At 32.2% G+C, this 14299-nt stretch overlaps 1 protein-coding gene across 1 annotated transcript in view; it reads left to right on the forward strand.

Moving 5' to 3' along the window:
• The window catches only part of LOC110106467, a 42798-nt gene that overhangs the window by 14380 nt on the left and 14119 nt on the right, over positions 1–14299 (forward strand). The window contains exons 2-5 of the mRNA XM_028695958.1: positions 245–296; positions 470–581; positions 693–922; positions 999–1138. Coding sequence (XP_028551791.1) covers positions 245–296; positions 470–581; positions 693–922; positions 999–1138 — 534 coding nt within the window. The remainder of the gene's footprint in view (positions 1–244; positions 297–469; positions 582–692; positions 923–998; positions 1139–14299) is intronic.

The following is a 14299-nucleotide window of genomic DNA, read 5'->3' on the forward strand; positions in this document are numbered from 1 at the left end:
CTTGATTATAGTAGGGTTTTCTATCATTTATCTTACTTAGGTAATAATGTCTACATGAAATTGACCAAATGGTCTCCTCTTGTTGATGTTGGTGTTGAATCTCCCATTATCCCTATTTGGATTTATCTCCCTATCTCTGCCCTCCTCTATTCTCCCCCTATATCCTTTATGGATTGGGTTCAATTTTTGGTAGGCCATTGAAGGTTGATAATGCTACATCCATGGGTTCCTATAATTTTTGTAGCCCATGTTTTGGTTAAGCTTGACATCACAAAAACTTATCCTGACAAAGTGTGGTTAGGTCTTGAAAAACTAGGTTATATTCAACTAGTAACTATGAAGTTTTCCTAGCTTCTTGTGCTTCTTGTAAATATATAGGGCATTTGAGTGGTGATTGCCGGCCTCATTAGTCTTTTACCCCGCCTATTGTAGTTCTTATTGTCTCTAAATTGATGAATGTTAATTTTAGCTGTGAGGGGGATACGGTGGCAAATACTATTTGTTATGTTGCCAATGAATTGGCTCTGGAGTTGGGTCTTACGAATGATGTTGACAGGAATGATGCTGGCCTTTCAATGGAAGTTGTTATTCAATTGGCTTTGATTTTTCCTTTTGTTGATCCCATTAATGTTAAATAAAAAGTTTCTCCTTTAGTTTCTGTTATGCCTATGAATATTGATTGTACTAATAAGGATGATGCATATGGTGTTAATGTTAACCTGAATGTTAATATTTGTTGCATTAACCTTATAGCTAGTCCAAGTTATGTTGAAGTTATGGAGAAGTCAGATGATAATTCCATTTCTTTAGGTTCTAGGGGTGGTGGTCCTAAGGTAAAGCTGGTTAATATGGATAATGTGGCTTCTAAGATGCTTTCTTCACCAATTCAAACTATGGTGGTTAATGAGGATAAGATGAAGTGGTGGTGCCTCTAGTTGATGTGCCTATATTTGTTATTTCTAGTGATGATTTATTAGCTCAACTTGCTATGGATAAAGTGGTGGGCATGGTGACTGGTTAGATGATGGAAATTCTTTAAGTGACAGGGAGGAAATTGATGAGAAAGAGTTGAATTCTCGGAACTACTTTGATTTAAGTATTCTTCAAATTGATGATGCTGGTTTTTTCAAAAATAGTGGTAAGAATAAAAAACATAAATCCAAAAAATAAATTATTATTTCTTTTGGATTTAAACTTCTTTCTTTTGTTGGGATCTGCAGGTTAGGGCAGGCTTTTTCTTTTAGAAGTGTTGGTTCTGCTTTTGGGGTCTACTAGTTGGGGTAGGCTTCTTTCTTCGGATATATTGGTAGTCTTTTGCTTTGCATGGTGTGTCATAATGGGGTTCTTGTCTCTTTTGGTTGCACTTATTTTGCTATTGTGGATAGTATTTGGTGCCCTTGGATAGCTTCAGGCAAATGGACAATAATGGGAAGGCTCTTGCTCGCTACCTAGATGTACTTGGCTTTATGGCAACCTTGGTGGTGGAATCATTAGTTTAAGTCAGATTTTGGTGGATTTTCTTTTGGATATGAGATGATGCTTACTGCTCTCAAAGTTATATGTGGACTAGATTGTCGCCTCTAATGGATGGTCTAAAAATATGTATAGGTTGTTAATCCTACACAATTTTTTTAAGGCTAACCAAGAGGGGGGTGAATTTATTATTTCAAAAATCTCTTGGAATATTAATAGAAAATCATTTATTAATTTAAAACAATTTGAATTTCTTTAAAATATGCTTTTCAACAATAAAAACAGATTTCAGAAAATAAAATATGGAAATAAAAAGATAAAAAAATTTATAATGATTCAATCCAACAAGAACTACGTCCACTTCCTAAAAATTCCCTCTACATGTATTACACTATTACCAAAGTGACTCTCCTTTTGCCCACATAGCAATGCGGAGAAGCCTTTACAATTTTCCTCTCTTCCATAAATCCACAGTGCGATAGAGTACCGTTATCCTTTCACACCCTCAAAGTGTCGGCAGAGTACCCTCATCCTTTCACACACTCCAAGTGTCGGTAGAGTATCGTCATCATTTTCACACCCTCCAAGTGTTGGCAGATTACCATCAACCTTTCACACTCTCCAAGTGTCGGCAGAATACCAAATCTTCTCCAAAGATCTTCTCTCAAGCATTAAGAAAGAAAAAAGTAAGAGAATTTACACAAGAACAAAAGAGATTCTCAACTTTGAGTAACCTAGTGAATCCTTCACACTCCACTGGCAAGAACTATCTCTCAAAAACTCTCCCAAATCACCCTTTCACTTTAACTCTAAGAAATCATGAAGACCAGATTTGTACCAGTCAGCTTCTAAGGACCTTTTATATGAAAGACGTGAAAAATCATTCATAAAATTAAAAATTTTAATTTTGATCATACATAATTGTATAGTATTATCGATATTCATCCCGGACGAATAGTTCAAAGTTGGCTCATTTAATCCTGTACAAAATATATTCATACAAGCATATCATATAGCATGATATGTATATCGTACAATACGAACAGTTATCAAAAAATTCATATTCATCCAGACAAAAATGTTCCCCATAATTTTGTACTCTATATGTCATATGTATGAAATCCATATCATCCCAGATGAATAGTTCAAAAAATTTATTTGTTCGTATGGATGAAAATGTTCCCAACATTTTTTTACTCTAGACACTGTCTGTATGAAATCCAGATCATCCCGGACAAACAGTTCAAAAAATTGATATGTTCATCTAGATGAAAATGTTCCACACATTTTTGTACTCTGGATGTCGTCTATACAAAGCCAACTTCCTACAGTACGAATAGTACTTAGAAAATTTTTCTCATCCAAGCTTTGATTAACTGCTTGCTAGAGAAAATAACTAATCAAATCGTCTAGTACAAATTGAAATCGTATAGTGCAATTAGTTTAAAAAATTTACAAATTTTTGACACTCCCCTAATGTGTATGTGCACGGTTACTCAATTATAATCACTCTCTGAAACTCAATAAAAGTGTAAAAATACATACTCCAATTATAATGAACCCTATACAAATCTGACTTGAAGTCTTCAACATTATGGAGTATGATTTCCATGAAATGTTAGTTCACACAAACAACAAAAGTAATATATCGGATATATGTTAGGAGAAGCAATAAATAAAAATAATAATATTTGGAATCATAAAAAAATACATATGATATGAAAACATAGTTATCAAAACTAAGTTGCAACACTCCCCCTTTTTGATAATGGCAAAATAATTATTATTTGATTTAACTTTTAAAATTAAAATTTCTCCTTAGCTCCCTCTAAATGAATGATCCATTGAAATCTATGGAATCTCATAAAACTCAAAATACCTAAAAAAAATGCAAATAAAATATGAAATTAAAAATACAACGAAAACAAAAACACGACTAACATACAACCATTTAACACATAACAAACACGACAAACTTACAACCATTTAACACATAACACATGTATTATATTCAATCAAACATACACACATCACACAACACACAATCAAACAAATACACACATTACACAATTAATTAAACAACATTATTACATCACACAATTAATCAAATAATATTATTACTTCCCCTTTTTGACAACAACAAAAAGAGGAAATAGAAATTGAAATGATTAGTTTCAATAGATAAACCAAAAGATGAAAAGAAATGATTTTAAATCAATTGTAATTTCAATATGAATTCCATACTAGTAAAAAGGAAAAATTCAAATTTTAAAATTAAAGAACAACCAAGATAAGAAAAGTTAATCAAAATCATGTTTCATGATAAACAAATTGAATAAAATGATTATTGCAAAAATGATGAAATGAAGATTAGTTAACTTCAAATTCAATATAAAATATAATTGTTAATCAGATATATTTGGATTAGAGATTTAATGATAGAGAAAATAACATAATAACAAATCTCAATTTGGAGATATTGCACATCTTTTTTTGGTACATTTTGTGCATCTTTTCTTTTTGGGCTAATTTTGTGCCTCTTTTCATTTTACGAATCGTTGCGCATCTTTTCTTATTTTGCATACATTGTGCAAACCCCCTTTTTTATTTTTTTAAATCTTTCCAAAATTACTAATCCAAAAACAAATTTCATTAATAATAAAAATAATTTTATTTAAAAAGAAATAAAAAATAATAAGACATCAATATTGCAATAATAAAATTCTAGTTATATTTGCCTAAATGAATATGAAAATGATCTTCTTATCTAAATCCAGAAATAATGTAATTTAAATTTTTTGAAAAATTAGATTTAGTAATGAAATTAGTTTGTAAAGCAAAATAATTTATAAAACATTTTTAATAAATTTCAAAAGGTTTTTCATATTAGGAAAACTAACATTTCAAAAAGTAATAACCAACAACAAGTTTCCAATACATGACAATTTTCATTAATTCATAAGGTTTCACATATAACCACTCCTAACAATATCACAAGTACAACATTTAACATTAACTCATAAATAAAACTTACCAACACATAACAATCACTATAATCATAAACAAAAAAATTGCACATTAGCACTCTCAAAAGCTCGATAGAAAAATAACAATAAAGTACAACTAGAACTTAGAGGGGCCCTAGTTTGGAGGAGAAGGCTGATTGATCATAGAAAGTAGCTATTCATCATAGCTACATTTATGTTCACCGAGTCAAACTGACCTCAGATCCATACCATATATTCTTGATGTCTTGCATCCTACTGATTTAGATGAGTCTAAATTTGATCAAATTGTTAATCAAAGCGAGTCTCCAAATGATTAAACCACTAGACTATTTCTTGAAAATAATTTTGATTTATTCCAAGTGCAGGTGTAAGTGCTCCCCCTTCTCCCTCAGAATCGTAACTCAGATTATGATCTCTTCCCAACAGTGATCTAAAAAAAAGCTTTGGTAAAGTAGATTGGAAGCTTAGTGGGAGGGGTTAGAATGAATCAAATTTTACTTCTTCTCAAGGATATAGGAAACAAGATGTCTTAAGGCCACCTTCTTTTCCTCTTATGATGAGGATAACCAATCTTAGAAAGGTTATGCAGATAATTCATAATGAGTTGGGCTTCATTAATTGGTCTTTCAGTCATGATAAGATATGTTATAGTGGACATGAGTGGAGTTATATTCACTCGATCACCAGCTTTAGGAATAGTAGAAGTTCTTAAAATGTGCTGGATGATCCAGGCATATTTGTTCAATGTATAGACTTGGGCTAAATGATTAACTTGAGAAACACCTCTAAGAACATTGTTAATTTTTAGTCCAGTCAAAATTGGACCTAGAGTTCATGGTTTGTGCTTTAATCTCTTGAGTTCTGTGTCATTTTTAGACAAAGGAACTTATCCTAGAATTATCCTCATTGACTCTCATATTGGCTAAGAAATAATAAAAGGTTTCTTTGTGATATGTGTAGATAAGAGTGAAATGATGGATAGTTGAGTGGAGGAAAACATAGGCATAATAGAAAAATGAAGATCATCTTGGATAAGCAGTTGATATTGAGTGATCTTCATAGAATTGAACCTAAAATATGCATCTTCAAACTTCTTAGATAAAAAGTTAGAATCAGTAGCAGAAGGAGAAGTTCTTTTAAGACCTCGAGGATGTTTGCTAGAACTGGCCATTTCCTAGATACGGGCTCTAAAAAGTTTTGGAAGGAAAGAAAGTGAATGCAAAATTATTTCAAAACCCTTCTATATAAATAAAATGGCAAATCATAATGTACGAAATTTACTCTGTACATATGATCGTGAAGTCGTACGGGACAAAAATTATTTCATACATATGAATGAAAACTTCCAAAGATGAAATAACTTTTTGTAAAATATTATTTATGAGGCGTCCATTCGAACATGCTTTTTTACCACTCAACCATATAGATGAATAGGTGTTCATCCGGGATGATAAAAAAATTTAAGATTGTTTTAAAGATGGTTAGGTTCGTCCCCTATAGAAATTGACACCAAGATTGTACAGACGAAGATGATTTCATACGTACGATCAGCAATAAATAACTGAACCTAACTGATAAAACCATCCCCATTCATATAGATGAATCCATACTAATCATACTATATGATGACATTATCATACAGTATGAAACCTTTAAAAAATTGAGGTTTTGCATGTTGAACTCCTAAAATAATTATGTATATGCTACAAAATTCATACAAGATGAATATATATTTGTATAGTATGAATAGAACACAAACACAATACATTAAAATCAGTGAAACTTCTCAAAAAATAAGGGACAGGCTTCAAATTTTTTTTATATTTTAAAACATACAAAATAGAAAACAAAATAAGAAAAATAATTATATAAAAACAACAAATAAAAACAACCAAAAAAAAACTAAAATTAACAAAAACATAAAATATATCAAGTTTGCAGAACATTTAAATTAAGCAATTAAATTAATCACACCTAACCTCATCCTTAAAATGAGAAAAGTGTCGAGGCTAGAGGTTTTGTAAAAATATCTGCAAGTTAATTTTATGTAGAAATGTGACTCAATTAAATTTCTCCTTTGGTTGTATGATTTCTAATAAAGTGATGTCTTATGTATATATGTTTGGTTCTAAAATATTGGATGGGATTCTTTGAAATGCAAATGGCACTAGTATTACACAAAAAATAAGAATTATGCCAACTAAAAATCCTAAATCAATCAAATGTTACTTCAACCAAAGTACTTGTGCTATACAACTTCCTAAGGCAATGTATTTAGTTTCAGTAGTAGATAGGGCTACAGAATTCTATTTCCTGCTGAACCAAGAAACTAAAAAATTTCCTATGAATTGGTAAGTTTTAGATGTACTCTTTCGATCAACCCTACAACTTATAAAGTCTGAATCAGAATATCTGATAATTTCATATGAAGAGTTATACTTATGATACCAAATCCCAAAGTTTTGAGTTCCCAAATGATATCCCAAAATCCTTTTTACTACTGTTAAATGTGATTTCTTTATATCAAATTGAAATCTAGAACATAAGCATACACTAAATATTATATATGGTCTGCTAGTAGTCAAATAAAGTAAAGATCCAATCATTCCTCTAAATTTCTTTTGATCAATAGATTTTTTCATTGGGTCCTTATCCAAGTGAATTGAGGAATTCATAGCTATAGTTACTGGTTTAGCATTATCCATTTCATATTTCTTGAGGATGTCTTTAATATACTTTGACTAACTAAGAAAAATTCCTCTCGTTTTGCCTAATGCTAAAACCCAGAAAATAACTTTGATCTTCTATTACTCTTTTTAAACTCACTACACATTATTTTTGAGAAATCATCACAAAGATTTTATTTATAAATCTAAAAATGATGTCATCAAAATATATTTGTATAATGAGTATATCATCATCTATTTTTTTAAAAAAGAGAGTAGTGTCCTCACTTTCTTTTAAAAATAATCTATCTAACAAAAAAGTGTTAAACCTCTTATACTAAGCCCTAGGTGCCTATTTCAATCCATATAATACCTTTTTTAATTTAAATACATGATTAGAAAATTTTGAATTTTCAAAACCTAGAGGTTGCTCAATATAAACATCCTTTTGTATCACCCCATTTAAAAAGTCACTTTTAACATTCATTTGAAATAACTTAAACCCTTTAAAATAGGCAAAGACTAACAAAACTCTAATTACTTTAAGTCTTACTATAGGGGCAAAAGTCTCTTCAAAATCAATGTCTTCAATTTGATTATACCCTTTAACTACTAATTTAGCCTTATTTCTAATCACAACTACTAAATCATTCATTTTATTTTTGAACATACACTTAGTTCCAACTACATTTTGATCCTTTGGCCTTTCAATCAATTCCTAATATTCCTCAAAAATTGATTCAACTCTTCTTGCATGGACAAAATCCAAAAAGCATCCAAAAGTGCTTGATTAACATTTGTGGATTCAATAATTAATATAAAGGCAGCATGGTTAACCTCTTTGCTAAGTCCATGCTTAGTCCTAACACCTTTATTAAGTTCACCTAAAATTAATTCTTCACATTCTCTTCCAAAATAATCTTTTCTATTCATTGGGAGTTATTTTTAAAATGATCCTCTTCCAAATTTTGCTCTTCCAAAATTTCATATTCATCAAACACAACATGTGTTGTCTCCATAACTACCAAAGTTTTTTGTTAAACATTCTATATAATTTTCCAATACTAGAGTATCCAAGAAAAATTCCATCATCATATTTTGGATTAAATTTTCCTAAATGAGATTTTTCATTATTATGAATGAATACCTTACATCCAAAAACATGCAAAAGTGACAAATTATGTGTTCTTCACTAAGAAGCTCATAGGGTGTTTTATTTAATTTTGATCTAATATTCACCCTATTTAGAACATAACAAGCTGTACTCACCGTTTTAGCCAAAAATATTGAGGAAGTGAATATTCTGCCAATATGACTCTAGTGGCTTCAATTAATAATTTATTCTTTCTTTCGACTACCCCATTCTGTTGAGGGGTCCTAGGTGCTAAAAAATTGTGATCAATTCCTTTTTATTTATAAAATTTCTCAAATTTTTCATTTTAAAATTCACCTCTATTATCACTTTGAATTGAAATAATTTCACATCCTAGTTTTCTCTAAATCCAAGTTAAAATTTTAGAAAATTATATCTTTTTAAAGATCATTTATTTTAAATGAAAAATTTAATTACTTTTTTTTTTATTTTTACGTAAGTTATGGTTGACTACTCTAAAACAGTCAAATGAAGATCACTCATGATTTTGTCTCTATCTCTTTTCCTAAAGAGGCTATTTTACTTTTGATTCAAAATCTTCATGATATTATAAATTGGATTTTGAAATTGAGCTTTTTCATCTCCCTTCATTTTTTTGATCGTATAGGGATTTTTGCAAGTTGATGAATCCACCTTATAATTTTCTTAATTAAGTAGTTCAATTTTGTCAATCTAATGGGTTTGCTTTAGTATTTTAAAAATTACATAAAAGAAGCATATTTGGGAAAAGAAAAAAAATGCCAATGATGCCAAATTTAGAAAGATATACAAAGTGTATCAAAAATTAAAAGATGCACAATGACGCCAATTTTAAAAATATAAACAAAGTGTATCAAAAATCAAAAGATATGCAAAGTGCGCCAAACAACTGACAAGAGGTATAAAATGAGCCCAAAAAAAGTAAGCTTACCTTTCTTGTACTTCTTAAGTCTTAAGAAAACCCTTTTACTATTGATATCTTTGATACTTGAGTTTGCAAATTATGATGTTGGATTCATCAATTTTTATGTTAATCTTCTATTAGATAAATTTCATGAAATGAGTTTTGAAAAGTTTACTATTTCTTTTTCTAATTTGTTCCTTGATTTAGATATTGGATTAAAAAATAATTTAGCCTTTAAAAGAACATAAGTTTGTATTAATAATTTTTGAATTTCTAACATTTCTAGGTTATGTTTTGTCAATATATTCCTTACTAAGTTTTTGAATAAAATCAAGAGATAACTTTCTCATTTCATTAAAATTTGAATTTTCAAATTGATTCTTCTAAAAACATCTTCTTCACTAGATCAGGGATCGTTCGATATTTTTTTTAGTCATTTTTTTTATTGTTTTAGTTTTTTGTGCTCCTCTTCTTTTTTATAATGTTAAAGGGGAGAACGTACTGTTGTTTTTATATTTATTTTATTTTACTTATTTGATTTTGAAACAAAAAAATTTAAAAAAAAAAAAGAAGGAAAGTTTTGTTTACCCCTATTTTAAATTTTTATCTTCGTGAGGGGGAGTTTAGAAGAATATATTTTTAGTTTACAACTTTATCAATAATGTTTTCCATTATTAAAAGGGGGAGATTATTGTGACTCGAGCTCTTGAGTTTTATATTTTGATGATAACAAACATCTTTATATCTCATAGTATTTTTTATTATATATATGTTTGTGTGTATACTAATATTTCATAAATACCATGCAATGTCAAACAAAGAATCAGAGCTCAAGATTGAGTTGAATAATGTTAAGTTGTAAAGGGAATGTAATATTCATTGATATAATTTTGATTTCTTGAGTCAAGTCCTATAAGGGAGTTTTCTTGTATGGTGACCATGTACACACAAACTCAGGGGAGTGAGATCTAGTCATAACCAGAAATTCAAGTTTTGAACTAATCATATTGGATAATTTTGGATCATATAGAACGACCCTTTATGATCCTAGAAAACATTAGCCAATGATAATTTAGGCAAGGATTTAAGATTTAATTTTTTTTCTAATCATCCTGGATGATCTAGATCATCTTAGACGATCAATATCAATCATGCCTAAATTGATCATGTAATTAGGGGACTAATTATCACTAAATTTTTCAATCATATCGTCCTGGACAATTTGTATATCATCTTTGACGATGTTTGCTGACATATTTGATTTTCCTAAATCATCCTAGATGAAATACCTTAATTTTTCTTCTAATCGTCCAGGATGATCCATAATATCATCATGGATTATTAGTACAAATTTGATCATATCGTCCAAATGATCGTCTAGGTGATTGTCCTAGACTATCAGGTCAAATTTTGCACATCGTCCTAATGATCCCGATATCATACTTAATGATATTTGATGCCAGATTAAGTTTTTAGGGTTTCTAAATCCCTCTTTTAAGCATATCATACGGGATGATCCTGCAATTATCCTGGATGATATTTGGTGCCGAAATAGAGTTTTTAAGATTTTCTAAAGTACTCTTTTTAAGCACATCATACAGGACAATCTTGCGATCATCCTGGATAATTTTTGCTGCCAAGATTAATTTTTAGGGTTTTTCTAAACCCTCTATTTAAGCTTTATCAAGGCATTTGGTAAGTATTTTTTGCAGCCATTGAAGCTTCATTCTTGTGGAGAAAACTTGAAGAGAAAACTTAAAAGGGAGAGAGGAATGGGTGGAGTTTGAGAGAAGGAGAAGATCCTTGGAGGGGGTTTCAAGGGAGTGTGGAGGGGATTTCAAACGGTTGCTCCGGCAAGTTTGCACCTTAGTACCATCGAATTCAAGGTTCATCTTAAGGGAAGTTTTGCGATGAAGAAGATCTCTTTGGTGTCAAAGGACCCGGCTACTCTACCTAATTGGGGAATGTGGAAGTTATTTTATAAGGGCTTTTATGCCTAGCTGTGGGGGCTAAAGGAGAGTCTCTAAAGATTTAGTGCAATACCCGGAGGTTGCTTCCGAGGAGTGGACATAGCTCAAGTTGGTCAAACCACTATAAATTTGGGGTATTATTTCCTTTATTATTTATGCACTTTATTTGTATTACGATTAATTACATTGGTGAAATATTTTATTAAATTTTTATTAGTGATTTATTTTATTTTTGCTGCAAAATATAAAAAAAAAATTCTTTTAGTTAAAGAATATTTAAATATCAAATTCACCCCCATCTTGGTTAGCCTCAGGTCTTGTTCATAAGGGCTTAACATCCCTGACAAACTTTAATAATCCATTCAATGTATACATGACGATGTCTTCAGTAGGTAAAGGAAAACTAGAAGAACTAATGGCATCCACTTTACTTTTTATTTCTGATAAGTACTGCATCATAGACTTAACTTTCATTGAAACCATATGTAACTCATTTTTAAGTTGAAGAATCCTTGAACGGTTATTAGACTATAGCCCCTGCGTTCAATGGTTTTCCAAATGTCTGAACAAAAGTCCAGATTCACCACATAAGAAAGGAACATGGGGGATATAATTGAGTAGAGAACAGCTGTAAGATTCTGATTGACTAACAACCATATAGAATATTCAGAATTTGGTTGAAGCTCTCCGGTAGCAGTAGACACCAGTGTGAGCTCCAAAAATTCGGCCCCGGCCTCCACCCGCACTGATTGTGCTTTTATCTTTTCAGCGAGGGAGTTTTAATGAACTAAGTTCTGGGGTAAATTTTGAAAGGGGGATGGGTTTATAGATAAGACACTACCCAAAGATTTCGCCCTCATTTTGTAAGGACTTTATGATCTGAGATATGGTTTCCTATAGGCGAAAGCCCCTATAGTTAATTACCCCTCCCAATAATAAAAGAGAACTTTTGATTAAGGCTAGTCATCAATCAGATATGTAGAGATACGTGGTATTTGGCATAGAGTAGCAGCATTGGTTTAGAAGTTGGAAATGGTTGAGAATTGAAGAGTTTTAAAGCTTAGAAATTTGAAAAGTTGGGAGATTTGATATTTAGAATGGAAACTGCACCATCTTATACTTAAAGCAGATAGTGGGGGGATGGATGATGGACCCGATCAAGATCCCATGGTTCTTTCATCCCGGACCATCGCGGTCCCTGGTCTACTTAGTCAGAGGAGGTAGTCGACCCAACCTGAAAGAAGGATCCTTGTCGGCAGCCATGGGTTGCTTCGTCCAAGGGGACCTTATAGACCTGGGGGGAATGTTTGTCTAAGGGGACAAATTTGAATCCACCTTAGCTAACAGAGGGCTTTATGCCCTATCGATCATATCCTATTGATTCATATCTCAAGGATTTGATGCCACTAAGGAGCGTATCTCCTCTGGCCATAACTGGTATTTCGTGGTGCCATTTGGCGGCAAAACTACTCAGTTCAGAGGGCCCCGGGTCATAACCGTTTATCCTGCGGTGCCATTTGGCGGCAAAACTGCCAGTTAGAGGACATGTATCACATCCTTTTTGGCAGGAGACTGTTTGAGAATGGATCATAATGATATTTTTGACCACGCATTTAGCTCTTTTGTGAGCTGAAGTAAATTTTACTTTTTCCACCTCGACAAACTATTGCAGAGGGTGGATGGATTTTACTTTATGTGTTTGATGGATTGATTTAATTTTAAATATCTTTAGAATTTGAAATGATCTGGATTTCTTAGATTTTTGGGTTTTTGTGGGTATTTGGGTGGATCTTTGAATTGTTTGAAATAGATTTTGGATATTTGGGAAACATTTGAAAATATTTGGGAACCCCTCTGGTTGAGATCTGCATTCAACACGGCCATCACTGGGGTGTTTGAGGGCATTTTCATTAGTAGCTTGAATCTTGTCGACTATGTCTAGCTGTCGACAGAGGATCGGGTTTCATAGGCTTTATGCATTTGTTAGTGAATTCATATTATTATAGGTCTTGAAGGCCTAATATGAATTTATTAAAATAAATATATCGGTCGCCATCACCGTATACTTATTTGATTGTTTGAATCCTGTCGACTTCTATTAACCCGTATAGAAGGATCTGGTTCGAACTTGAATTCACTTATTGACCTGTATATCATCCCTAAACATCACATGTGTTCCCACAACATGCTCGTCGGGGTCCATGCGGGTTTTATGACTATTTTTACCCCTTTTGGTGTACCTATGTGTATACAAGCTATGGTGCACGTGCATGGGAACTTTAAAAGTATTCGTAGATGCCTTCTATCCGCTAATCATGAAAGTTCGTTAGGGTTGTTAAGACCTATAGAACTGGCCCGAGGCTAACCAAGAGGGGGGCTGAATTGGTTTTTAAAAATTCTTTAAAACCAAAAGAACGATTATCACAAACTAAATCACCACAAAAACAAGTGCGGAAGAAAATAAATGCGGAAGCAGTAAAAATAAGAACACATGGGTTTATGTGATTCGGTCAACTTGACCTACATCCACTCTCCGGAGGCACCCTCCGAGTATTGCACCATAATCGTGACTCTCCTTTAGCCCCGACAGTTAGGAGGAGAAGCCCTCACAACAACACCTCCTTTTTGCCACACCCGGCAAGGCAGAGAACCCAACTCCTTTTGCTTCCTCCTGAAGTAGGCAGAGAACGACGATCACTTACTGAAACTTAAATCTCCCAACCCTTCCAAGGACAAGAGACTCTAGTAAAAAAGAAGTGAAACAATGCTTAGAGCAACCCTTGTGAATCCCCTCACAAGCTCCCCCTCACAAGATCCTCTCTCTCTCTCTCTCCTTTAGGTTTTCTTAGGTCAAGACAACAACCAAGGATGTTAAAAAATGTTGAACAAGAGCTCTTAAATAGAAGAGCTTCAAAGAAGCTCATTAATTGCAAGTTGCCGACTTTATCGTCCAGGACGATATAGAAATCATCCTGGCCGATCAGTACAAAACTCATGAGATCGGCTAGAGCATCGCCCTGAATGCAAAATGGATGATTAAAAATTTGCTTGATCATCCTGGATGATCTCAAGATCGTCTCAGTTGATCAGTTTAAATCAGAGGAAAATTTTCCAGAGCATCGCCCTGAATTTGAGCTATCCGATCC

The sequence above is a fragment of the Dendrobium catenatum genome, unplaced genomic scaffold, assembly GCF_001605985.2.
Source record: "Dendrobium catenatum unplaced genomic scaffold, ASM160598v2 fragScaff_scaffold_716, whole genome shotgun sequence".
In the NCBI taxonomy this organism is placed as follows: Eukaryota; Viridiplantae; Streptophyta; class Magnoliopsida; order Asparagales; family Orchidaceae; genus Dendrobium; species Dendrobium catenatum.